Genomic DNA, 27,342 nt, shown 5'->3' with positions numbered 1-27,342 from the left:
TGCCTAGCCCAGTTTTATGCTATATATACAGCAAAAAATACCAGGCGTTCTCTTGTACTCTCTGTATGTTATGGAAGCACCTGCTCACTGTTCCATAGTTGGGTGTTAGTGAGATATACAGTAGATGGCTTATCGGTGTGAAGAATACACCATGTTTATGCCCTTTGAATATTCTATGTAGGTTTTGTTTAGTTTCTATTCATAATTTTTAATAGGCAGTGTTTGAAGCTTTTCTATGGCTGAAATCTCTCCTTGGCAGGCTGACTTTTGTGGTCGACGGTATTTTCTCTCAAACCCCCCCCCCCCCCCCCAAAAAAAAAAAAGTCCATCTACAAAAATTTGGTAGGGAGGTGTATTCTGAGACTATCTGGTTCAACGGATCGGGTTTTTGGGGGGAAATACTGAATTTGGGATTGTTCTTAGCTGTTATTTATCATAACTTGAAAATTTATGTGCCACTGGTTGCTGATGGAGAAAGTTTATGCACTCTGTTCACAAAGCCTTCTGTGTAGTGGTGTGGGCACACAGCCTTCTCCAACAGGAGCTGCGCTTTTCCCTCAGATGTTATCCGACCATGGAGAAGGTTCTGTGGATTGTACCTGGCATAAGAGTTTATGTGTAGAATTGTATAAATGTGTGCTGTTTATGTGCAACTGGTGATGGTTAAAATGTTCCTCATCAGCACCTGCACTTCTGCCCCCTCATGTCAGCCTCTTCCCCCGCGCCCCCAGCATTAAATCAATCTTATCACAGAATCATAGAATATCAGGGTTGGAAGGGACCTTAAGACATTAATACACAATCTTTGGAGGGGAGCAGTTAGGTTAGAGAGAAGGATGGGTTGAGAGGGCAGAAATAAGGTTGCAGCATAATGATAACGTATGTAGATGCCTATGTGTAGTAGTAGCTCCAACTGCTTCGCAACGTGTGTGTGTGTGTGTGTGTGTAGAGGGAGAGTGTGATTATTCCCGTGCGCATAATGATAAACATCCCAAGAACACACAAATGTATCTTCTTTTTTTTAATTGCATCCAAAACAGTACAGATATTTGTAAATCAGTTAATTCACACTGAATTACAGTTCACAAGATAAGGATGACAAATGAGAGCATTCAGGATAAACCAGGCTGCTAAAATATTAAGGAATTGATGGACAACTGAAGAAAAAAAAAAAGGTGGGTGGGGGAGAGGGCAGAATGGAAATTAGAACTTGGTACCTACTAGGTATATCAAGAGGTTGCTTGTGACAGATATGTGCTGTTATCACTTGACGATTTGGACAGCTTGATTTGTCTTAGCAATTACCAAAAGTCCATATAGAAGATGAGTAAATGACTCTGTGTGTACAGAGGTGATTGATGTAACCAGACTTGTGATTTTATTGTCACTTTAACAAGCACACTAGCCTTGCATATTACTCCTCAGAGACGTACACAATGCTGTATCTTCAACCAAATAGCAGACTTGTTCTTCTTCATTGCACACCTCTGTAAAGATAACATGGAATAAAACGAGCCCTCATGTTGTGAGGCGGAGTTGGAGCCACTATGTTAATTCTGAATCAGAATTAAATCATACTGTACCTCATCTTCCCCCATGCCTACAACTCAGTGCTGGCACTTGGATTCCAAGCCACCACTTCCTTTCAGTTGTGTTATCAGACATAGTAGAGCCATCTGTGATATCTGCAGGAGTTTGTGAATTAGAGTTTACTATACATGTGTATGTTGTCTCTGACTAGCAGACTGGGAACACTAGAAATGAGTCTTTCTCATAGTTTAGTGTCTGGTTAAAGACTGCAGCTGAGTGCTATATATGGACAGGGGTGTGTGTGTGTGTGTGTGTGTGTGTGTAAAGGAGAGGTTTTGGAAGCACACCTTCATTGGTAAAACAAAGTGATTGTATTAGAGAACTGTAGAAACACTGTAATGGGATGAAATGAAGGAATAGTGGGATGAGATGAAGCAATCCAATTGCCATGGAATAGCCCAACTGCTACAACTGTTCATAAGATTATATCCTTTTCCCCATTAAGTTGTTGTTGTTACATCAAAGGAAACTGCAAAAGTTGTGTAGAATGCACTTAAACTATTTCTCTCTCACTTCACAGGTACCTGGCATAGTGAATCTATTGTTTTCGTTTAAGATTTGCGTTTTGGACTTTTTCAAAGATGTGAAGCAGCATCAATCTGAAATTGGAATTGCAAACAGACCAGAAGGAGTTAGTCCTTGTAATGTAAATGGACAAGCTGAATAATAACAAATTCTAGCAATTTTTTTCGTACTTGGAATATCTCAGGGTCTACAAGTTTATGGTTTTTGTGCCTGTAAGATCAGGATAAAGGTGACCAAAAATGGGGGACCAGCAGTTGTACAAACCTAACCACACTGCCAACAGCAATGAGAATTTGTATTACCAACCGCACCAAATGAACACTCTCCCCCCTTTAAATCACAGCTATGGAACATCAGGCATGGATGCTTCTCAGGCTTCTCCCCTCTCTCCCCAATTCCCCCAGGATTCAAGAGACAGCATAGCTTTGAATGTAGGTTCAAAAAATATTGGGTCAGCGGACTCCTCTAGACAAACAAGTTGGACACATACTGGCTCAGGAAACCATGTTCCGGTAAGGAACAATCAGAATGCCATGTGGAGCCCATTAGGGCAGAGTGAATCTCCTGACGGATACCAGTATTCGTATTCTCAAGCCAATGAACTTCGGTCACAAAAACTTACTAGTGGAGTTTTACATAAATTGGACTCCTTTACACAAGTATTTGCTAACCAAAATTTAAGAATTCAAGTCAACAATATGGCTCAGGTCTTGCATGCTCAGTCTTCAGTGATGGATAATGCCAGTGACAGTGCACTTAGACAGCTGCTGTCTCAGAAGCCTGCTGTTGAGCAACAATCTGTAACTTCCACTGTGCAAAGATATCAGCAAGGGCCACAGCAAGTACACCAGAATTTTGCAAGCACTCAGCAAAAGCAGCAAATGCAAGTCATGCAGCACCAACAACAGTTGTATTATGATTACCAGCAACACTTATCTCAGCTACAAATGCATTCTGCAATGCAACAAGGACAACCACATGTGCAACAAATGCAGTCTCAGCAGCTGTTACCGCAACAGATACAACAGTTGCAGCAGACTCAATATTATATGCAGCAACAGCCACAGCAGGGACAGCAGCGGCTCTCAATACAAGAGATCCAGCAGCAGCAGCAACAAAGTCGACAGCAACAGCAGAGGCAGTGTCCAATGCAAATAGCTCAGTATTATCAAACACAACCAGTTATGCAGCAGTTACAGTTGCAGCAGCAGCAGCAACAACAGATGCAACTGCATCTTCCTGCCTATCATAGGGATTCTGACCCAAAAACCGTGCATGAAACACACCAGTACTCCCAGGATCAAGCTCATCCTGTACAGCTTATACAGTTGGGAACAATGCCTCAGTATTTCTATCAGGATCCACAGCAGCAGTATAGGCATTTGTATCCACAAAGTGTATTGCAACAACAGCAGCAACAAGAAGACACCGATCCGCAAAAGCAATACCAGAATGACAATAGGTCTCAAGTTCTGATGAACTCCCACGTTGGCCTGAGTGTGGCAGAGGCAATAGAGGATACTACACGGCAGGAAATTAATTCTGTAGGTAACACTGGCTCTCATCGAAATCTTTTAGCACCATCGAGTATCCATCTAAATAACAAAGGGTCCCAGCAAGAGTCTCCTAGTGCTATTTGGCCTCAGGTATGTAATGATTTAGATTTCCATTCATCCAGGCCTGTTTTGAATAATGACTGTACTACACACAGCTGAAATAACTGCAGGGGATTCAATGGGTCAGGGCATGGGCATAGCTGAGATGTTTCAAGGGCTTGGAAATGGGTCTTTCACCTCTAGGTCACTGATTTACTCTAGGCCAGGGGTTGTCAAACAGGGGGTCGGGACCCTTCAGGGGGTCGCGAGGTTATTACGTGGGGGGTCACAAGCTGCCAGCCTCCACCCCAGTCCCTGCTTTGCCTCCAGCATTTATAATGGTGTTAAATTTATAAAAAAATGTTTTTAATTTATAAGGAGGATCATGCTCAGAGACTTGCTATGTGAAAGGGGTCACCAGTACGAAAGTTTGAGAACCACTGCTCTAGGCTGAGTTATTACCAGCAAGTGGCTATTCATTGGCCAGTGTAAAATGAGTTTGGCAGTGTCAGTTCAGTTCCTGATGGACAGATATCCCAAGCTCAAAAAATGCTACCAAATTTGTCACTAGCTTGCAGCCTTCCTGGTAGCTCCCCAGAAATACCAAGACACAGACCCTCCATTATGCTGTCACATAATCAGGGCTGAGGAGCACGTTAGCAGGTAAGTGTAGGGCAACTTGTACTGACATTGCTCAGAGGTATACCCATTTTGTGGATAAATGTAGGATGGCATTCTCCAAGGCTGTCTCAGAGCCTTTTACCATCACTTCATTAGCATAAAAAAGTAAAAATAATTAAAAAATAATAATAAAGCTGTGAAGACTCTTTATGTTGCTGTTGCTTGAAAAATACTTTTTTTTCTTTTTTTCTCTCTGGTAGCAGATTCAACTGTCTGATGGCAGACTGCAGCAGCCACTGTCCCCTGAGCCAAGGTATTATGAGTTTGGCGTAGATTTCTTAATGAAATTATGTTATGGTTAAATATAAATGAGCTCTGCAATTGAATAGAGGTGTTCTCAGCTGGTTTTGGGAACTGTTATGTGAAGCCATGGTTAAGGATGTATACACTAGATGTAAAATTGTGCGATCTCTGCACCAATACATTTAAATTACTTTGGAGTGCTCTTTTTCTTTAAAATGAGTGAAGGCAGGGGGACAGCATGCTTTTAATGCTGCTCAGATTTACTCAGTGGATCAATGCTATATTGTTTAGATTTCCATCTTTGGCAGCAAATGTCACCAAGGAATCCATTAGTTTTTCTTAAGGCCCATCAGTACTATGAGGAGAACCACATGCCAGCACAATTGTCTGCCACAGTTGGTGGCTGTCATGTTCTGGCACTCTTTTTTTGTTATTGCTAGATGGGTGGGGAAACATGAGTCACTAAAATACAGTTCTGGTTCTAGGCCATATTGGTCTATATTGTGGACCACATCTTGAGACTCTCAAGATGTAGGGTGACCAGGTGTCCAGTTTTTGACTGGAACACCTGGTCGAAAAGCGACCCTGGCGGCTCCAGTCAGCACCGCCAACCGGGCTGTTAAAAGTCCAGTCGGTGGTGCTGCGGTGCTAAGGCAGGCTAGTCCCTACCTGTCTTGGCTCTGCGCTGCACCCCGGAAGCAGCCAGCAGGTCCGGCTCCTAGGTGGGGAGGCCAAGCGGCTCCGCGTGCTGCCCTGGCCCTGAGCACCAGCTCCGCATTCCCATTGGCCAGGAACCACTGCCAATGGGAGCTGCGGGGGCGTTCCTGCAGGCAAGAGCGGTGTGCAGAGCCACTTGCCGCGCTTCCGCCTAGGAGCTGGACCCGCTGGCCGCTTCCGGGGCACAGCACGGAGTCAGGACAGGCAGGGAGCTTGCCTTAGCCCCCCTGCTGCTCTGCTGACTGGGAGCTGCCAGAGGTAAGCCTGTGCCCCTGCCCAGGCCTGAGCCCCCCCTCCTGCACCCCAAACCCCTCATTTCCGGCCCCACCCCAGAGCCTCCACCCCCAGAGGGAGCCCTCATCCACCCTGCACACCAACTGAGAGCCCCCTCCCACACCCTGAACCCCTCATTTCTGGCCCTACCCCAGAGCCCACCTGCTTCAACCCGCAGTCTCTTCCCACACATTGAACCCCTCAGCCCCAACCCCACCCGAAAGCCCACACCCCCAGACAGCCCTCACTCCCTCCTGCACCCCAACCCTCTGCCCTAGCCCAGAGCCCCCTCCCACACCTTGAACCTCTCTGCCCCACCCTCCAGCCTGGAGCCGCTTCCTGCATCCCAAACCCCTCATCCCTGGCCCCATCCTAGAGCCCCCAGCTGGAGCCCCCCACGCCCCAGCCCAGAGCCCCCTCCTACATCCTGAACCCCTCATTTCTGGCCCTACCCTGGAGCCCACACCCCCAGTTACAGTGCTCACCCCCCCACACACATACCCCAACCCCCTGCTCCAGCCCAGTGAAAGTGAATGAGGGTAGGGGAGAGCAAGCCACCGAGGGAGGGGAAATGTAGTGAGTGGGGGCGGGGCCTCGGGGAAGGGGCAGGGCTAGGTGTTCGGTTTTGTGCGATTTAGAAAGTTGGCAACCCTATTTGAGAGAGTGTGTCCTGTTTACCACTTCCCTTCCCCTCCAGTTTGGGAATCAATGAGCTAGGCTATAGCACATATATCTTTAAGTATATACCCTGATTTCTTTGCTTACCTACCTGAAAGAAGTGCTTTATGGCTTAATTACAATTTAATTACAAATTGCTTTTGAAGTTCTCAGATAAAAGGCTCTTAGTGAAAGGGGACATCTGGCAAACTGATTTCTCCTTTATCTCCCTGTAAAAACAGTGGCCCAAACAAAGGAACGTTTCCCGAGAGATCCCATATAAAGAGCAAGCTAACATGTTCAATATGCTTGAAGGAATTTAAGAGTTTACCAGCACTAAATGGTCACATGAGATCACATGGAGGAGTAAGAGCATCTCCTAATTTTAAACAGGTACTCGTTCATTTTACTTTATTTGGCTCTCTTCTTTTCATGTTAATGTTTGCTGCTTGCTTTGCTTTTCTGTCAACATTTCCCCCCCCAATTTTGTTTGTTATGCTATCCTCTACATTAATGGAAATGTGTATAGTTGTGCCTATACATAGGCCAAGAGCCTTGCTTAAAGGTGACTGTCAAAGGGGAGAAAAAAAATGTTTTTTTGTGCCTGTGTTTTTGTAATGAATAAAGAAGCCCTGCAAAACTAAATTTTATTTTTCTGTTTGTTTCATACATTAGAAATTTCAGGAATGACAAATCTTGTCTTCCTTATTTTTAGCTGGACTCCTTGGGTGACTGACACATGTTGGAAATGCTTTCAAGACTATTGAAGGATCAGGCGTGTTAAATCTTTAACATAGAGCTTGTCTCTCAAATGTTGAGTTAAACAGATGTTAACAAAAAAACAAACACAAAATGAGTTAATTGGTCTGAATAAAAATAACTTATCCTCTCAGTCAGGTTTTTCTGCCTTGGTATCTCTGATGGCATAATCATACTAGTTCTTCTGTTGTCTTCTGTGTTAGACAAGATCTAATTTCTAATGCAAAAAACAAATATTTTTGAAAAGAGATCTTTTTACCTTCTACTTTCAGCATAAAGAAGCAATAAAAAAGAGCACAAACCTATTTTTCCTCTTTGCAGGTCATCTTTAAAAGAAATGTTATATGGTTCTTTATCACTGAGGCTGAATCCTATGTATAAGTCATAATTATCTGGCCAATTTTATTCAGGCCAAATATGCAGTCTGAGAAGGGGTGCTACTGTTTGTTTCACACCAGAGCCATTTCTTTCCAGATCACGATGAATACATTTTCATACTATTTTTATAGTCTGTAAATCCAATAGGAACCCTCTAACTGAGGCTGAAAGCCTGTAATTGTCTGTACAGGATGAAGGAGAGAAACCGCCACAACAGCAGCCGCCTAAAGAGGTGGATAGCCTCGCGCCTATCGTCATGCCCGTTTCTGTCCCTGTAAAGCTTCTGTCGCCTGAGCCCAGTGCGCAGCCCGCTACCAACAGTACCACAGTCAAAGACAAGCCTGCCAATTCTGTGTCAGATGACGAGATGCCAGTTCTCATGAAGATGACTTACTCTCCACCGTGCAGTCCAAAAGTGGTCACCCCCTGCTCATCTTCTGTGAGTGCTGCCCTTCTTGCTACTAACTGTGCTGTGATGCTTTTAAATCCCTTTGGTTTTAGTGCAATTACATTTTAAAATATATACACTCTGGGATATTTTAATAAATCAGTGTGGCTCACACCTAGCAAGGAAAGGTGAAGGCCTGTAGTATCGTGTAAGTAATTCCTCCTCTGTCATCCAGGAATATTAATTTCATCCTTCGTGGAAGATCAATACTCAGAAATAAAACAAACCATTTGAAACATTAGTGCAGGGATTTTGTATTCCACTAAAACAAAGGGATTTATTACCTTTCCTTTTTTTTCCTATTTGTGCTTCTTTGTGTTTGTTTTGTTGCTTAAATGCAGCAGCTACTTTCTTCCTGTTCTGAAGTAAAATATATTTGTGTATCTTTTTTGCGGTAGATTAAATAGCACTGTATGGTAGTTACTAAAGCTGTATGTTCTAATAAGAAGCTGTGCGGTGTTGCCTGGCCACCGGCACATACAATGGGATCATCTCTTTTTTTTTTTTTTTTTTTTCCTTCTTTTCCCCCCTTCAGCGTGTATCTTAACTATGTGTTAAAACATGGGGACTTCATAAACCCAAAAGGAAAAGTAACGATGATTAGTATTTTCTGGCTTTCATTTAACTCATAAATCTGATATCACCAGACACTATGGTGAAAAGCACATTAGACATGAATAAGACAGACTGTCAGACTTCAGTGAAGCATGCACAAGCATGCTTTTTACTGAATGTGGGCTTAGCAAACAGTTTAATTTACTACACTTTCTAGTGCAACAACATTAGAAATCTGCCACTGCAGTGTAATTGTGAAAGGCACAAGAAGGGCTGACTATTACAAGGTGTGACTACTGCCCATACAGTGAAACACTTGTCAGTGATCTCTAAAAATATTTCTGGATTTACACACTTTTTTTTTTAAATGAATTTCCCTCCTTTTTCTTTAGCTAGTGCAGACTTCCACCTTCTGTAGTAACACTGAAGTCAGCATCTCTCTTTTTGCTGATAGCTTAGCAGTGTAGTTTCTCCTTTCTATTTCTAATCTCCTGAGAGGGATGGCTGAAGCCTTGAGCTCCACTATGTGCTGTGTGCCGATTTCCTCTGGAGATTCTGGGCCAGATGTTTAGGATTGTGCATGCACATTTACCACAATTGCGTATGCAGTTGCAGTGACTGAGTCTGCAGTGGCCAGTTAGGCATCTGATTGGCCACTTGTGCACTCACCCACCCAGGATTATGCATGCCATCCTGTTTATTACATGTGCAAATTATGAACACGCAGTTCTGAACTCTAGACCTCGGTTTTTTATACTAGCAGTGGAAATGTATTAGAGTAGTGAAGGAGCTGCATTCACTTAGAGATGGTGAGCAGATTTGTTATATTCTAAGGAACAGTAACTGTTTTGCTTCAATCGCATTGTGTCTCAAGCCTTACAATGAAGGAGTCCCAAGGATTGATTTGTAAAGTCGATACTTTTTTAGTGAATGCCTTTTTAATGAAAGCAAAAGGAAACTAAATACCCTGCAACAGCAGTGCACAGTGAAGTGAATCAGATGGTAAATGGGCATTCCATTGTGTCCCAGTATTAAACATTTAGGTTTTTATAGAGTACTAGAGAATGCATTCAGTGCCGGACCTAAGCAACAGTGTCTGGAACTTCAGGGAATTAGAGAGCTAATTCTGAGCTGTGAGGCCAAGAACATCGGGGACTTATTTAATATTCAATGTGAACATTTTTCAAAAATGCCATATTGCATTTCCTATACTGAGAGTGCCCTTAACCATTTGATGTAGTGGCATACAGAGCAATGGCTCATGGGAATTTTAGTTCCAGTGCCTTATTTCACTCCAGCAAGAGCTGAGTACCAGATATAATAATAATCTGCTCTGTACTTTTTTTGGCTTAACTTCCCAGGGTTTCTAGTCAAAGAGGTAGATATGGAGCAAATAGTAAAACTGAGGGTCCTTCTCTTACCCCGAAATTGAAGACTGACTGTTAGAATGAAGAGGTGATCAAAGGAGGCTCATAAGTTCTGTTTTCTCATTCTGGGTACAATCCCACAAATACCTGGGCATGTAACTTTTGCTCACATGAGGAGTTCCAATTACTTTAGTGTATGAGAAAAGTAGTTACAGGAGGGAAAAGGCAGAAATTTTTCTACTGTTACTACACAGAGAAAGTCACTAGCAAAATAAAACATTTGTCAGATGAAGAAAAAAGCGAGAAAAATAAGTTCCACTTTGACTTCATGGAGACTATTCCTGTGAATAAGTTACTCATGTGCATAAGTTTTTTGCAGGACCAGGTTCCAAGACTACTCACTTGGAAGCTGTTACAAATAAAGCACAGCAACTGATTTGTACCCTCTATATTTCTGAATTCCATCATCCATACTGGAAACCTTAAAACCAATTTTTTATTTAAAACTGGTAAACAGAGTTTAAAAAAAAAAAAAGATGCAAAGCATAAAATGGAAAGTTTAAGAAACTATAGGTAGTGTTTGTATCACAGTAGTGTCTAAAGTCCCCAATGGAAATTGAGATGGCATGTGAGACAGAATCCCTGCCCCAAAGAGTTTATGGTCTGAATAAACACACACAAGATGGGAGGGAGGACAGGGGCTCCTAGAGGTAAACTGTCTCACTCTAGAGTGGCTGAGCTGGGAATAGCTCCCACATTCCCAGAGTCCCAGCCAACACCCTAGCTATTGTACCACACTGCCTCTTTGCAAAAAGGAAGGAGCAAACACTTAATTTGAGGTTCTGATCAGACCTCTGCTATATTTCTTGATTTTTTTTCCCCCATCTTTTCTTTCTCCTTTTTGAACATTGGATGTTCACCATCATGACTGACTCTGTAGTACATGGCTATTTTTCACACTCCCCTGTGATTTTTTCATTGCTTTCAATGTTTTTACACAGTCCTCCTTAAAGATACATTTTCCTGCAAAAGAAAAATATGTTCAGAACTTAAATTTTTGGGGAGGAAAAATCACCAGATGTTGGAAGGGATATAGCTATGATCTAACAGAGAGGGCAGGACCTCTGCAATAGAGAACATTTCCACAAGCTGGAATGTGTTAACAGCGGGAATAAAAGGTGACAGTGTTAATGTTCTTTTAACATACTTTTTATTGGGTGAGTATGCTTGTCAAGAGCCACCCATGGTGTTTAGATATATTATCTAAACATGTCGAGTAATTTATTTTTATATAGTAGTAATATTAACCAGATGATATAGAAATTTTGGTACATCTTTATCTAGCCAAGAAATTCTCTTCTCCCCCCCCATGTTTATCATAAATGAGATCTTAAAACCTAAGCACCTGAAAGTAGTATATTTAAAACTTAAGAATGTGTACCATCATCGTGTGCATTCTTAAAAAGCTACCTAACCATTTTCCCTGAAAATCAGATTTCAGATTGCAGAACCCCAATTGCTGTCACTTTTTATAGACCAGGGTGGTACAGTGTTAAATGTCTTTAATCTCAAAATTATTGGAATGGATAATGCTGTTATGTCCCCAGTTCTCATCTGCTACCATTTTCTCTGCCAAGAAAGGAGAAAATTAATACAAGATTCCTTGCAGCTGGATTCCACCCAGCCGATAGAAATGTAATGATAAGAGAGAGAATTTGAATTTATTACATTTTCCCCCTCTCCTGCCAGTGACAATGCTGCAGTTATTCCACTGAGCTCAAATGTGTCCATCCTACTAAAGCCAAGTAGATGTGTTCGAAAACATTTAACTTTCTAATAAACTCAGACATTGGGGGGTACATAGAGCAACTCCCAGATGACCAGTATAAATTCTGTGTAGTTGGAAATAAGTGTGAATGTGAGGGGTGCTGGTAAAAAAATGCTGCATTGACATCTTGGAGCCAGGTCTTCTCTTTAGCCACTAAACACTGGCAGTGGCAAAGGCCACTATTCCACTGGCCTAACCAACTTTTTTGCAGTCCTTCTCTGACCTGGAGTGATGATTTCTGAATCTGGAAAAGTAATTAATTCTTTCTGTCTTAAGATTGCCAACTCATACCAGTTGTAGTGTTGGTATTTTTGTCATATGGGCACCTGTTGACTTAAAAAAAAAACAAAAACTGGACTGAAACTGTCAGACTTATTCCATGTAAGGCCCTGAACAGCCATCAGTTTCCTGTCACCATTGGCTGTGGGAAATTATAGGTAATGTAACTCAAACTAATCATAGCTGTATATTTCAATGCTATACATTTTCATTTAGGAACTTAGCAGAAAACAGCCTCAAAGTGCTGCAAAATTGGAAGAAGACTTCAAATCCCTGCAGGACAAGAAAAAATATCGACATAGACCTGAACCACTCTTCATACCGCCTCCTTCCTTCAACTTCAGTGCATCTTACTCAGGAGCTACACTGTATCAAAGCCAACTTCGCTCTCCCCGCATTCTAGGAGATCATCTCCTAGACAGGACACATGCGTTTCCTCCCTATACCCCACCACCTATGCTTAGCCCAGTACGCCAAGGATCTGGGCTCTTCAGCAGCGTTATCACATCTCATAATGCATCTCACCCCCAGCTGCCACTTACTCCTTTAACACCCACTCCACGGGTGCTCCTATGTCGATCTAGTAAGTATTTTATTTAATGTAGCACTTTCTCTGAGCCCAAATCCACATCTTACATAAAACACTATTATGTTATATTATATTCCCTGTGTGCTTTCTGTTTCGAAATAGTCATCTTCGGAGAAGGACAAGACACATACACAAACTACTGTTACTTTTCCTGTTCAACAAAGTTTGTTTTTCCAGATGTGTACATCTCTTCTAGATATTATAGTGTTGGGTTTAAACCAGGAAATGGACAGGTTAATTTCAAATGGAAAGATCAGAACATATTTATTTCAAAGGAGACAGTGTTTGTAACTCAAATGGAGCCTGCTCAAATGGGCCAAGGGGGACATACCTGTTTTGGTATTTGACAGTTGTTTGGTTTTAAGCATTTATTCAGTTCAGGAGAAGAAATTTTTTATTATAACATCAGGCTACATGACTGCGATAGCAAATATTTTGTTTAAAGCCCAACATACATATGTCAAGACACGGTTAGTTTCTCTCTATCTCTCTATCTCTCTCTCTCTCTATCTATCTATCTATAGCATATGCATAGAAAAGATCTTTAAGGTGTGTATGGGGGATAATCTATATTAGCTATACTGGAAGAATCTGTCCAAGGTAGAAATAACATCTTAAGGTGTGATTAAGTAACTTAGAAATGGTCCCCAGTATGTTAGAGAACTTAATTTACTTATTATAAATTAACTGTGCAAGCAAAGCAATTCCTCAGATTTCCAGAGACACATTTCTGTTTGTGTAGTGTTGCAAAACATATAAACTAGGTATTTAGCAGCATGTTTCAGGTGATGAATTAAGATTTTACTTACTGGACCATTAAATTTATCCTGTAACCCAAAAGAAGAATAGATGTATTTAAATTATCTTCTGTCTTGGATCCTTGAAGATCCCCTGTGTTTTACAATTTTACATCTACATTTTCTTCACAGCCACCGGCCTTCTGGTCAAAAATCACTAGGTGATACACCCTTCATAGTCCATCAGTAGTCCTCAGTTATCTGGACATGTTGCTGTTATGTTCTATCCCCTCTCCTTGCTTCCCCTTCTGTATTCCCATCTTCTGCGATCAGTCCCCTTAATAGATTAAAAATTTGACTGCTAGCTTTCTCAAGTTAGCAAAATGGATAAATCAAGATGCCTCTTTGATATGTTCTCTAGTAGGCACTGACATCCTGTTTATAAAACTATTGTTGGCAGTCCTAGTCCTCTGTCCTGCAACGTCTCCTCTTCCTTCCTGCTCTTTGTAGAAGATGATCAGAACTTGGTTTTGGCCTTCTCCTAATTCTAGGAAGTAGTCCAGGGCCACCTGAACTTTCTGTCACTATTGTATCCCCCTTAAACTCTGGTCCTTGGTTTCTTCAGAGGTACTGTAACACGGTGACAGCTGACCTGGATTTTGGGGGTTTGGCTGCAGTGTTTTTTCTTTTTTTTTTTTTTTTGTTGGTAACTGTGTTGTATTTCACTGATTTGCAAAATCACCTCTACAGTGCCATAAATACATTCTCAATGCTTTACTAACAGAATGTTAGTACATGTTTCCTGACCCATAGTTTACAATTTAAACAAGTCACAGGACAGTAGATCGGTTAAGGGAGTCTGTGGGGGTTATTGATGAGGAAAGGAAGTAGGAGAGATTTATGGAATAATTAATTTTAAAGAGGTTTTTGGAGGAGGAGGACGAGGAGTGTGCGCTTAGCATATGATGACTGGAGACCATACTAGGCATGGGTGGCAGCATGATAGGAGGTACAAAGCTAACATGTACAACCAAGTGTGTAGATTATAAAGGAAAATGTAAAATTGTTCAGAGTGGTAGTCAGTGTGGAAATTGATGCTATTGAAAATTACAGCTATGCCCAGCTGCACTGTACCTGGTTTCTTAAGGCCCCTGGTACATTCAGGCCAGTGTACCAGCTATAGCCCGATGTTTCATTGATTTCTATGGAACATTTAATAGAAGGATAGTAACACAACTGGGGGCAGTGGAGGACCAAACATGATGTGCTAGTTAAGAAAATAGCTTTCTAAACAGAAAATCAAATCCCTGTTTCTGTTTCAGATAGTATTGATGGAAGCAGCATTCCAGTGACTCCAGGGCCTGGAGAACAGACTGTTGATATAGAACCGTAAGAAACATTTATCAATGTGTATCACTTTACAGCGTACCTCAGCCAGCTTACCCTCTCTCACCTAGAGAATGTGGTCTTGTATATTTTGAACAAGGCAGGTAATACCATACTTCTTGGCTGGAGGCACTCAAGGCTATACCAGTGTAAACATTGGCTGAGTCACTGACAGCAGAAAGTCTGCTAGAGATGAGATTGTGGCACTGCAAACCAGCCATGGCTTCAGGGGAAAGCTATAAAGGGCCAGTGAAGTCACAAAAGTAGCCGGTGCTGGCTGGAAAAGAGTGTGACCACATCATTCGGGCAGCATGTTGATTCAGTACTTGCCCTGGCAGCCCTCCTGTGGAGTTCTGGGAGATGTTAAACTTCCCTTCCCTTCATGGGATGCCAAGAGAGGACAGAGACAGTGTTATCACCGCCAGCCCTCTACTGAGGTGTGTCATCTCTTTTGGGGCAGGGAGGTATAACTGACTGCATCTGGCCTGTTCACTATACTGTAATGATATCCATCATCTCTCCCTCTCTCTCTCCCTCTCTCTCTCCCTTCTGGGACTTAAAATCTGCTTCCCAGTCCAATTAAACTGTGTTGGAATGGTGCACAGCTTTTTGAACATTAGGTCTTTATAATATACTATTTGCCTCAGGGAGAGCAGAGTTCACTGAATATTATGTTGTAAGAGAGTCTGACACCATTTCATGTCAGACCATTGTGATGTGTGATGCAAGGACCTCTTGATGCCCACGGGCAGAGGGCACAGGGTTCCACAGGTTTACAGGGATCCCCTGGCCTTACCAAAATAGATCATTCTGGTGTCATTCTGGTGGTCATAATCATTGCAAAATGTATGTGTAGATAATGTGTAAGGAGTTATATATGCGTGCTGAAAATTATGTCTTTAAGGCCTTGTCATTAACGGCTGGTCACTCAGAGGTAGCATGCATTGAGACAGACTTCTCCAAGTGGGAGACACGTATCTCCCTGGCTGACCATTGTATATCTTACAGTGGAAATCTACTTGCATATTGAATCAAGTGCTAATGAATAGATTGTGAAAAAACAAAAACAGCAGGGATTATCCTGTTTACAAGTAAAGACAATGAATTTTTGGGAGTGTAACTGGGGTATGGAGGTGTACCTGGGATCCTTCAGGCTGTGAAGACAACCTGCCAGTGGGCTTGATCTAATGAGACACCTGGTTTAAAACACTGGGGAAAAGGACTTGGGATGAGCTATGCTGTAGGAGACAAGGGAATATTTTATGAGTTAAATTTAGGCTGTAGCAAGCATGTTATAAGTTTGTTTTTTATGTAACCATTTGTTTCTGATACTCTTTCTTAGTATCATTTGAATCTCTGTTCTTTGGTAATAAACACATTCTTGTTTTCACTATAAATATATCTAAGTGCTAAGTGTTAAGTGGATGGCTATCTTGAGTTAAAACTAGTAATTTTTGTGTACTATTCCTTTTGGAGTAGTGAATCTGTGAATTTTGTGAATGTTCAGTGGAACAAGGCTGGGTACTCCAGAGGGACGCTTGGAGGTTGGTGTGTACCTATTGCTTGCCTGCAGAGGGACAGTGGAGCCCACAGTGGCTGATGGGGGAGTACTTGTTCTGTTTGTGGCCTGGGTTGTCAGGGAGCTGACTCCTGGCAGGTACAGACAAGGCTCATTCATGCTAAAGGTGCCTCACAGCCCTGGGTACTCCTGGGGAGCGTCTCAACTGAGTAATTATTTTTTGTTTGGCATAAAATAAAAGATAAGATAATACTCTTTTCTCTGTAAATCTTACAACTGAGATCTCTATTTATTTACAGACAGATCAATATTGGATCAAGATTCCAGGCTGATATTCCTGAACTTCAAGACCGATCATCAATGGGGAGAGATATGCACAAGGCAACTTTGGTTTGGAAACCATGGCCAGAACTGGAAAACAAAGTCTTCCAACAAAGAGGTACTGTATTTTGCCATTTGAATTGTTTACTGAAAACACTATATTCAGTATAGAAATCTCCACATATTTTTTTTTTACGTTGAAAAGGTTATACAGATGTTGCAATATCTGATCAGTTTTAATTTTATGCATTTGAGAATTGTTACAGAAAAGTGCAATGCAAACATCAAGAACTGTGTGCGCATTTCGGAATGAAAACTTTACACTCTATTGTGTTTGAGTTGGCTTTGCAGAATCCTTGGTTTTAGGGATCTGGCTGACATGTTGCAATATTTAACAGGATCCCTTTTGTTTCTGACAGTGGAAGACCTTTTAAATATGTGCTGTTCAAGCGTGTTACCTGGTGGAGGAACTAACTCAGAATATGCATTGCACTCCCTCTTTGAGTCCAAAGGGGATATTATGGTAAGACAAGAAGCTGAAGAGAAAGGTTCACTTCTCATTTACCTTGGCAGCATGGGAAAATGAAGGTTATTTACTTGTATTTACTCTGCATATTGCCACTTATAGATTTTGCACTGCCTGGTGCACCTTAAAGGTAGAACCTTATCCAAGCAGTATCTATTAAAGCTCACATGTGCCCCCTCTCCTCCCTCAGTGTCTCTGAACATTGAGGTTGACTGGGAGCACTTCACCCTCTACTGTCTCAGTTCCTGCCACCGCCAACCCAGAGAAACTGCTGTAGGACTTTGGGTACGTCTACACTACGGGATTATTCCGATTTTACATAAACCGGTTTAGTAAAACAGATTGTATAAAATCGAGTGCACGCGGCCACACTAAGCACATTAATTCGGTGGTGTGCGTCCACAGTCCGAGGCTAGCATCAATTTCTGGAGCGTTGCACTGTGGGTAGCTATTCCGTAGCTATCCCATAGTTCCCGCAGTCTCCCCCGCCCCTGGGAATTCTGGGTTGAGATCCCAGTGCCTGATGGGGCAAAAATCATTGTTGCGGGTGGTTCTGGGTAAATGTCGTCAGACACTCCTTCCTCTGGGAAAGCAACGGCAGACAATCATTTTGCGCCCTTTTTCCCTGGATTGCCCTGGCAGACGTCATTAGCATGGCAACCACGGAGCCTGTTTTGCCTTTTGTCACTGTCACCGTATGTGTACTAGATGCCGCTGACAGAGGCGATTCAGCAGCGCTACACAGCAGCATTCATTTGCTTTTGCATGATAGCAGAGATGGTTATCAGCCGTTCTGTACCATCTACCATGCCATTGTAAATTGGCAATGAGATGATGGTTACCAGTCCTTCTGTGCTGTACCATCTGCTGCTGTCATGGGTGCCCCTGGCTGAGAACGGCCGGGGGCGCAAAAGACAAAAATGGGAATGACTCCCCGAGTCAATCCCTCCTTTATGGTACCTAAAAATAGAATCAGTCCTGCCTAGAATATGGGGCAAGTGTACTAGAGAACCAGTGTATCAGAGAACCAGAGAGCACAGCCACTCCGTGTCAGATCCCGCAGAAATGATGAGCTGCATGCCATTCACAGGGGGTGCCCCTGCAACAACCCCACCTGTTGATTCCCTCCTCCCCCAGCCTTCCTGGGCTACCGTTGCAGTGTCCCCCCATTTGTGTGATGAAGTAATAAAGAATGCAGGAATAAGAAACAGTGACTTGTTACTGAGATAAAATGAGGGGAAGGCAGCCTCCAGCTGCTATGGTAGTCCAGACAGGTCATTAAGCAGTGTGGGGGAGAGGAGCCCAGCATCCCGCTGCTATGATAGTCTAGGCAGAACAGAATCTTTTCTTTACACATGAAGGGTGGGGGCTGATGGAGCTCAGCCCCCTGTTGCTATGATGAAGATGGTTACCAGCCGTTCTGTACCATCTACTGGGAATGATCAGGAGTTTTTTACCCAGGCGCCCCCAGCCAACCTCACCGGAGGCCAGCCAGGAGCACTCACGGGCTGATGAGGAGGACGGATACCAGTCCTATTGTACTGCATCATCTGCCACAAGGCTGATGATGACGATGGATATCAGCCATATTGTACCATCAGCCACCAAGGAGGGGGGGGCAAGGATGCTGCCGTTGACTGCTGCAGCATCGCGTCTATCAGCAGCATTCAGTAAACATAGGGTGACATTTAAAAGAGTCAAGAGAGGATTTTTTTCCCTTTTACTTCTGGGGGTGAGTGAGGGGGGTAAATTGCCGAGCTATGCCCTGAACCACCGCGGACAATGTGTTTGACACTACAGCCATTGGGAGCTCAGCCAAGAATGCAAATGCTTTTCGGAGACTGCAGGAACTGTGGGATAGCTTGAGTCCTCAGTCCCCCCTCCCTCCCTCCATGAGCGTCCATTTGATTCTTTGGCTTTCCATTACGTTTGTCACGCAGCAGTGTGCTGAGTCCCTGCTGTGGCCTCTGTCTGGAGATTTTTTTAAAAATGCTTTGAAATTTCGTCTTCTGTAACGGAGCTCTGATAGAACAGATTTGCCTGCCCATACAGCGATCACATCCGTACGGTCCATGCTGGAGCTCTTTTTGGATTTTGATTTTGGACTGCATCGCCACCCGTGCTGATCGGAGCTCCACGCTGGGCAAACAAGAAATGATATTCAAAAGTTCACGGGGCTTTTCCTGTCTACCTGGCCACTGCATCCGAGTTCAGATTGCTGTACAGAGCATAGGCGCCGACTTATATGGGGCTCTGGGGCTTTAGCCCCATGAATAAATCCCAGGCAGGGGCTCTGCCCCACCAATATTTTTTCTCCCCTGCTTCGAGCGCCGCTGCCGCCAGGGCTGCCCAGAGCCCTTTAAATCCCAGCCGCGGCCGGGAATCAGAGGGCTCTGGGCTGCCTGCTGCAGCGGGAAGCCCAGAGCCCTTTAAATCCCAGCCGCGGCCGGGAATCAGAGGGCTCTGGGCTGCCTGCTGCAGCGGGAAGCCCAGAGCCCTCTGATTCCCGGCTGCGGCTGGGATTTAAAAGGCTCTGGGCTCCCCGCGTTTGCAGGCAGCCCAGAGCCCTTTAAATCCCAGCCGCGGCCGGGAATCAGAGGGCTCTGGGCTGCCTGCTGCAGCGGGAAGCCCAGAGCCCTCTGATTCCCGGCCGCGGCTGGGATTTAAAAGGCTCTGGGCTCCCGCGTTGCGGGCAGCCCAGAGCCTTTAAATCCCAGCCGCGGGAATCAGAGGGCTCTGGGCTGCCTGCTGCCGCGGGAAGCCCAGAGCCCTCTGATTCCCGGCCGTGGCTGGGATTTAAAAGGCTCTGGGCTCCCCGCGTTTGCAGGCAGCCCAGAGCCCTTTAAATCCCAGCCGCGGCCGGGAATCAGAGGGCTCTGGGCTGCCTGCTGCAGCGGGAAGCCCAGAGCCCTCTGATTCCCGGCCGCGGCTGGGATTTAAAGGCTCTGGGCTCCCGCGTTGCAGGCAGCCCAGAGCCCTTTAAATCCCAGCCGCGGCTGAGATTTAAAGGGCTCTGGGCTCCCCGCCGCAGTGGGCAGCCCAGAGCCCTCTGATTCCCTGCCCCGGCTGGGATTTAAAAGGCTCTGGGCTCCCTGCGGTTGCAGGCAGCCCAGAGTCCTCTGACTCCCGGCCGCGGCTGGGATTTAAAAGGCTCTGGGCTCCCCGCGGTTGCAGGCAGCCCAGAGCCCTTTAAATCCCAGCCGCGGCTGAGATTTAAAGGGCTCTGGGCTCCCCGCCGCAGTGGGCAGCCCAGAGCCCTCTGATTCCCTGCCCCGGCTGGGATTTAAAAGGCTCTGGGCTCCCTGCGGTTGCAGGCAGCCCAGAGTCCTCTGACGCCCAGCCGGGGCTGGGATTTAAAAGGCTCTGGGATCCCCAGCTGCCAGCAGCCCAGAGCCCTTTGAATCCCAGCCTCTGTCCGCTGATTGCCCCCTCCCCAGACCCCTGCCCCAACTGCCCCCCAGAACCTCCACCCCCTATCTAAGCCCCACTGGTCCTTGTTCCCCAATTACCCCCTCCCGAGACCCCGGCCCCTACCTGCCCCTTGGGACCTCAGCCCCGATCTAAGCCGCCCTTCTCCTTGTCCCCAACTGCCCCCACCAGAGACCCCACCCAACTTCCCCCAGGACCGCACCCCTACCTGTCCCCTGATAAACCTCTTAGACTCCCATGCCTATCCAATTGCTGCCTGTCCCCTGACTGCCCCTTGAACCTCTGCCCCATCCAACTCCCCTGCTCCTTGTCCCTTGACTGCCCCCCGGAACTCCCTACCTCTTCTCCAACCCCCAAACTGCTTACTGTGCCACTCAGACCAGCGTATCTGGCTCCATGCAGCTCCAGACAGTTGCTGCCATGCTCCCCCATGGAGCCCACAGCCCTCTCCCACCCCCAGCACCTGCCTTCCAGATTTGAACACCTCAAAATTCAGGAGTGCTCAAGCTCGGTTTGGGCAGCTTTTACTTCATTTCTCCCAAATCAGTTTCCCCTGCAAGGTGCCAACTGAAGGTGTTGGAGAACAGAGAGATCAGGTGGCCTCCTAATGCCTGGAAAAGAGACAAAGGCCGGAGGAGGGAGTGTCAGTGCCTGTGCGGACTTCTGGGAAGTGCACGGTGTGGAAGGGGATGCTGTGATGCTTTGGAACAACTCCATACAAAGCCAGTCAGGACTCTGGGGGAGCCTCCTCTCTCTGAGCGTACTGTCTCCAGGACAAGAAGCTTACACCTTCCTGGGTCTGACCTCGGAGCATTCAGCATGCCCTTCCACGTCATGCACTTTCCAAAGTGAGTCTGCCCAGGCTGGTCCTGGGGCAACCAGAGGTCGCTGCACCCCAACTCTGCAGTCAGATGTGACTCTCAGCCAGACAGTAAAACAGAAGGTTTATTAGATGACGGGAACACAGTTTAAACAGAGCTTGTTGGTACAGAAAACAGAACCCCTCTGTCAGGTCCATCTTGGGGGGTGGGGAGCCCAGAACCAAGTTCTGGGTCTCTCCCAATTTCCCCAGCCAGCTCCAAACTGAAACTCCCTCCTCTGGCCTCTGTGCCTCTTCTGGACAAGGAGGCCACCTGATCTCTTTGTCCCTAACACCTTCAGTTGGCATCTTGCAGGGGAAACTGAGGCACCCACACAGTATTCAGAGAAAATATTAAGAACATTCCCACTTCATCACAACAGATGCAACAAAATATAATACTGTATATTGAAGTAGGCAAGTGCTGCTTCTGACTTTCCACTTTTAATTGACCCTTGTAATCTTGTGGCACTGACGCGTTGTAGCTTCATTTTATATCGGCTTACAGGGCGGGAGCGGGGGGGCACCACCATTTTGGGCCCCACCAAAAATTATACAAACCTGCCGCCTATGGTACAGAGCGGTCAGTGGTGCACTGTGGGATACTGCCCGGAGGCAAATACCGTCGATTTGCGGCAACACTAACCCTAATCCGATATGGTAATACTGATATTAGCGCTACTCCTCTCGTTAGGGAGGAGTACAGAAACTGGTTTAAAGAGCCCTTTATATCGATATAAAGGGCCTCTTAGTGTGGACGGGTGTGGCGTTAAATCGGTTTAACGCTCCTAAAACTGGTTTAAACGCGTAGTGTAGACCAGGCCTTTGAGAAAGAGGGGAAGGGTGGAGGGTGGGAGTGTGAATATGCAAAATAGTCTTGAAGAATTCTGTTTAAGAGTAACCTTCCTTTCTTCTGCGAGTGGCTTTGCATATCCCTGTTTGTGGGTAAGTTCAGCAAGCAGTGCTGAAAACTCAGGAGGAGCGAAACAGAGTCCTAATTAAAGGATTGAAGTGCTGATGTACCAAATTTAGCATCCACTCTTGAAGCCAAATCCAAAGCATAATGTTTAGTAAAGGCATGCATGGGCACCGACTTTCTAATGTGCTGGGGGGTGCTCAACCCCCAGCTCTGCCACAGGCCCTGCCCCCACTCCACCCCTTCCTCCAAGGCCCCACCCCACCTTTTCCCGCCCTTGCTCCATCCCTGCCCCACCTCTTCCCACCCCCGTTTCACACCCCCCCCAGTGCGCCACGCCCTCACTCCTCCCCCCTCACTTCCAAAGCCTCCTGCACGCTGCAAAACAGCTGATCGCAGGAGGCACGGGGAGGGCGGGAGAGGCACTGATCAGTGGGGCCTGCTGGCGGGTGGCAAACAGTGGGGGGGAAGGAGGGGAGCTGATGGGGGGGCTGCCAGTGGGTGCTCAGAACCCACCATTTTCCCCCTGCTCCAACCCTGGAGCACCCACAGAGTCGGCACCTATGAAAGTATGGACTCACTTCCAAGTAGTAGCCATACAGATTTCTCCAATAGGAACATGTTTAAGGCAAGCAAAAGATGCTGCCGTATCCCTAGTAGAATGAGATCTTACAACAGTAGGCGCAGGGACTGCTGCTAACTTGTAACATTTAATGATACATTGTTTAACCCCTCTGGAAATAGTTTTAGGAGATATTCTATGAGTCATATGGGTTTTAGCATAAGAAGCAAATAACCAAGATGACTTCCTAAAACTTTTCGTTCTGTTTAAATCATATGCTAAAAAAAACCTTCTGGCATCTAAAGTATATAACACAGATTCCCTTTTATTAGGCTGTGACTTTGAGAAAAATTCTGGTAAATTAATAGACTGATATGAAACTCAGATACAGTTTTTAGTAGAAACCGGAGATCAGGTCTAAGAACCACTTTGTTCTTATAAAAAATAGTAAATGGCAGATCAGCCATCAAAGGATATAATTCACTCACCCCTCTGGCTGATGCTATACCAATAATGAACACAGTTTTAATAGTTAAGTAAAATAAAAAATACTCTGCCAACGGTTTAAAAGGCAGCTTCATGAGCATAGATAAAACCAAATTAAAATCCCATTGTGGAACTGGTTCCCTCAAAAGGGTATACATATTAGATAACCCCTTCGTAAGCCTTTAGATTGTATCGCACACAAACAATGGTCCTTGCCCTGTCCTTTAGCAACCTGTCACTTTAGCAACCAATTGTGCAAATATGGGTAAACAAAGATGCATAGTTTTCAGAGATGGATCGCTGCTACAGAAAGGTACTTTGAAGACTCCTGGCATTGGGAAAAGGCTAAATGGAAGAAACTTGTACTGAAAATGTCTTTGTGCCACTACAAAATGAAGGTAAAAAGGATGATTTTTCCAGAGAGAAATATGCATCCTGTAAACCAAGAGTTGCGAACCAATCCATAACTGAAAGCAAGGGAATTGTGGAGGCCTGGGTTAGCATTCAAAACTGGAACTTCCAAGTGAACTTGTTCAATTTTCTTAAATCTAAAATTGGATGGAAATCTCCATCTTTTTTTTTTTTCCCTGTACCAAGAAGTATTTTGAATAAACCTTGGACCTACAGATGTTTAGATACTTCTTTGACAGCACCTGTCAGGATCCATTTTTAAACTTCTGATAGAAGAATAATCATGTGAGAAGGTGTCCTGAAAAGTGAAGGATTAGGGGAGAATAGGTAACTTTTAAAATTGTAGTGTATAGCCCTTTTCTATAATTACTAGGACCCTCTTTTCCAAGCTAATAGACCTCCAAATGTCAGTGAAATGGGCTAGCTTGTCTCCATGCAAAGGAAGGGGGAGGCATCCTTACCAATTGCTCCACAACTCTTAATCCTCAGGTCAAAGCTCAGACCTTAGGTCTGGATTGGAGAACAGTCAGCTGGACAGACAATGCCTTCAACATCTTGACGGGTTTAACCGGAGGATCCAACAAAACAGGAATAGGAGCCAGAACCAACAAAAACCCTAATCCCTGGGATCATTTAGCATTTTATTCTTGCTAGACAAAGCAACTGGAGCTGAAACAGGCCTCTTAGTCTTCAGCTCTGGTGATCTCCCAGAACCCAACAGTTAGCAGCAAGAGCTTCTATAAGCAGGAGCGCTAGCAGTCTATTTTGTGTCTCCCTAAAAAGTCTGGGTGTAAAGGGCTGGGAAATAGAACAGTCAGAAGGCCAGGGGCCTTCCCCAAGGCACTTATGGCACCTAACATGATTGTCCAGCATTGGGAAGACATCTGGGCATGAAGCACAACTCTTAAAACCTGGCTGCTGCTTTTTCTTCAGTTCCACTGTTACAAAGAACCGAACCTACAAACTCTGCTAGCTAACTATACTGTAGCTGCCTTAAACTACACTTAACATTAAAACAAACAACTATTGCAAACTATCCAAAGGTACTGAATAGGAGAGAACCCCGAATCTGATAGACACTTACGACTGGCACAGTGGTTGGAAAGTACTGAGACAGTAGAGGCCGCAGCGCTGCCTTGTGTAACCTCGCTATGAGAACGTTTGGAGATGCTATAGGAAGCAGCAGGAAGGGGCGCCATAAGCTATAGCAGCCAGTGCTTGGAGCAGGTTCTACCATTAGGCTGCACCGGGCGGTGCAAAACCCATAAGTGGGAAGTTGCAGAGCATTCGAAGCAGAATAACAAGTTGCTTCGAGTGCTTGCTCATGTCGATTCCATTCTAGGGGTGTGCATGCCCACGTGTGTGGCCGTCGGAGGCTTTTGCCTTAGTGGTACCTGTAGGGCCGGCTGTAGCGCCCTCTAGTGGGCTGTGCCCATGCCACGGTATATTAGAAGCTGCCGGCCCACGCCTTCTCAGTTCCTTCTTCGGAGTGCCTCTCTTGCTTGTCAAGAGCAAGGGGTTTTCTTCCATCGGACTTTGGGCCTTTGTTAATTATAGTTAGTGTTACGTAGCTGTTAAGTAGTGTAGTTAGTTGTTAGCTAAGGTCCCTGGTGAGACTTTGCACCAAGAGGAGCATGCTCCAAGCTCCCAGGTTTAAGCCCTGCTCTGTCTGTGGCAGGCCTATGCCTGTAAGTGACCCTCATGACAGCTGTCTTAAGTGCTTGGGGGAATCACACATTAAGGAGCGTTGCCGGAACTGTAAGGCCTTGTCTACACTATAAGACTATTTCGAATCAACTTAGTTCGAATTTGTGGATTCGACCTTATGAAGTCGAATTTGTGTATCCATACTAAATACAGTAATTCGAATTTCTGAGTCCACATTAACGGGCCAGCGACTTTGAAGCGGTGCACTGTGGGAAGCTATCCCACAGTTCCCGCAGTCCCCGCTGCCCATTGGAATGCTGGGTAGAGCTCGCAATGCCTGCTGGGGGAAAAATGTGTCGAGGGTGGTTTTGGGTAACTGTCATCATTCAACCGTCACTCACAACCGCCCTCCCTCCCTGAAAGCGCCGGCGGGAAATCTGTTCGCGCACTTTTCTGGTCGGTTACAGCGGACGCCACAGCACTGCGATCATGGAGCCCGCTGCGATCATCGCTGCACTTATGGCCGTTGTCAACTCCTCGCACCTTATCGTCCACCTCTTCCACGGTCAGCTGCTGAGAAATCGGGCGAGGAGGCTCCGCAGCGGGTGAGGAGAGTGGCGCAGACCTCTCAGAAAGCAGGGTACGCCGGCAGTGGAGATCATGGTGGCAATGGGTCAAGTTCATGGTGTGGAACGGAGATTCTGGGCCCGGGAAACAAGCACGGACTGGTGGAACCGCATAGTGCTGCAGGTCTGGGATGAAACAGAGTGGCTGCGAAACTTCAGGATGCGTAAGGGCACTTTCCTTGAACTCTGTGACTTGCTGTCCCCTGCCCTGAAGCGCCAGGACACCCGGATGCGAGCAGCCCTGAGTGTGCAGAAGCGAGTGGCCATAGCCCTCTGGAAACTTGCCACGCCAGACAGCTACCGGTCAGTAGCGAACCACTTTGGCGTGGGCAAATCTACCGTGGGGGTTGCTGTGATTCAAGTAGCCCACGCAATCGTTGAGCAACTGCTCTCAAAGGTAGTGACCCTGGGAAACGTTCAGGTCATCATAGGCGGCCGCGCGATGGGATTCCCAAACTGCGGTGGGGCTATAGATGGGACTCACATCCCTATCCTGGCACCAGCCCACCAGGCCAGCGAGTACATTAACCGAAAGGGCTACTTTTCCATGGTGCTGCAAGGACTGGTGGACCATAGGGGACGTTTTACCAACATCAACGTCGGGTGGGCGGGCAAGGTTCATGACGTGTGTGTGTTCAGGAGCTCTGGTCTCTTTAGACTCCTCCAGGCAGGTACTTTCTTCCCGGACCACAAAATAACGGTTGGGGATGTGCAGATGCCTACAGTGATCCTCGGGGACCCAGCCTACCCGCTAATGCCCTGGCTCATGAAGCCCTATACAGGCGCCCTGGACAGAGAGAAGGAACTCTTCAACTACCGGCTGAGCAAGTGCAGAATGGTGGTGGAGTGTGCTTTCGGACGTCTCAAGGGGAGATGGCGGAGCTTACTGACTCGCTCGGACATCAGCGAAAAGAATATCCCCGTAGTTATTGCTGCTTGCTGTGTGCTGCACAATCTGTGTGAGAGCAAGGGCAAGGCCTTTTTGTCCGGATGGGATGTTGAGGCAAATCGCCTGGCTGCAGTTTACGCTCAGCCAGACACCCGTGCCGAGAGAATATCCCAGCGGGAAGCGCTGTGTATCCGGGAGGCTTTGAAAGCAAGTTTCCTCGGAGATCGGGTAACCTATGACTCTCCACTTGCTTTCAGGAGAAACTGACCCTGGGCCTGTGTCTGTTTGTGTCGATTTCGATCTGCGGCTACATGCCGCGTTCTCCAAGTTTCCCCCACTTCCAAAGCACGTTTTAAAGCAAAGTAATTGTTACACTCATTATTAATAAATCTTTGTTTTACTTTGCATTTCTGTTCTGGTGTTGAAACATGGACGCATACTGTGCTGGGCACGGTGTGCACTGACGTACAGACCGCTTCCTCCATAGAGGACTGACATCCTCCTGCTCCTACATAGGTCTCTGGGGTGGGGGACGGCTGAAAGT

General features: G+C 45.6%; 1 protein-coding gene across 15 annotated transcripts in view; it reads left to right on the top strand.

Annotated features, from left to right (window-relative positions):
• Nucleotides 1–27,342, top strand: part of TRERF1 (transcriptional regulating factor 1) — a 152,773-nt gene that overhangs the window by 102,462 nt on the left and 22,969 nt on the right. For 12 of the 15 annotated variants that reach the window (XM_039532762.1, XM_039532764.1, XM_039532768.1 and 9 more), the window contains 8 exons: nucleotides 2,111–3,761; nucleotides 4,592–4,644; nucleotides 6,524–6,674; nucleotides 7,609–7,857; nucleotides 12,112–12,478; nucleotides 14,544–14,610; nucleotides 16,426–16,565; nucleotides 16,867–16,970. In XM_039532762.1, the coding sequence (XP_039388696.1) occupies nucleotides 2,355–3,761; nucleotides 4,592–4,644; nucleotides 6,524–6,674; nucleotides 7,609–7,857; nucleotides 12,112–12,478; nucleotides 14,544–14,610; nucleotides 16,426–16,565; nucleotides 16,867–16,970 (2,538 nt within the window). In that variant the 5' untranslated portion in view covers nucleotides 2,111–2,354. The remainder of the gene's footprint in view (nucleotides 1–2,110; nucleotides 3,762–4,591; nucleotides 4,645–6,523; nucleotides 6,675–7,608; nucleotides 7,858–12,111; nucleotides 12,479–14,543; nucleotides 14,611–16,425; nucleotides 16,566–16,866; nucleotides 16,971–27,342) is intronic. The other 3 variants (XM_039532772.1, XM_039532775.1, XM_039532773.1) reach the window with 3 other exon arrangements.

This window comes from Mauremys reevesii, linkage group 3 (genome assembly GCF_016161935.1).
Source record: "Mauremys reevesii isolate NIE-2019 linkage group 3, ASM1616193v1, whole genome shotgun sequence".
Lineage (NCBI taxonomy): Eukaryota > Metazoa > Chordata > Testudines > Geoemydidae > Mauremys > Mauremys reevesii.
This window is presented reverse-complemented; position numbering and strand designations above follow the sequence as displayed.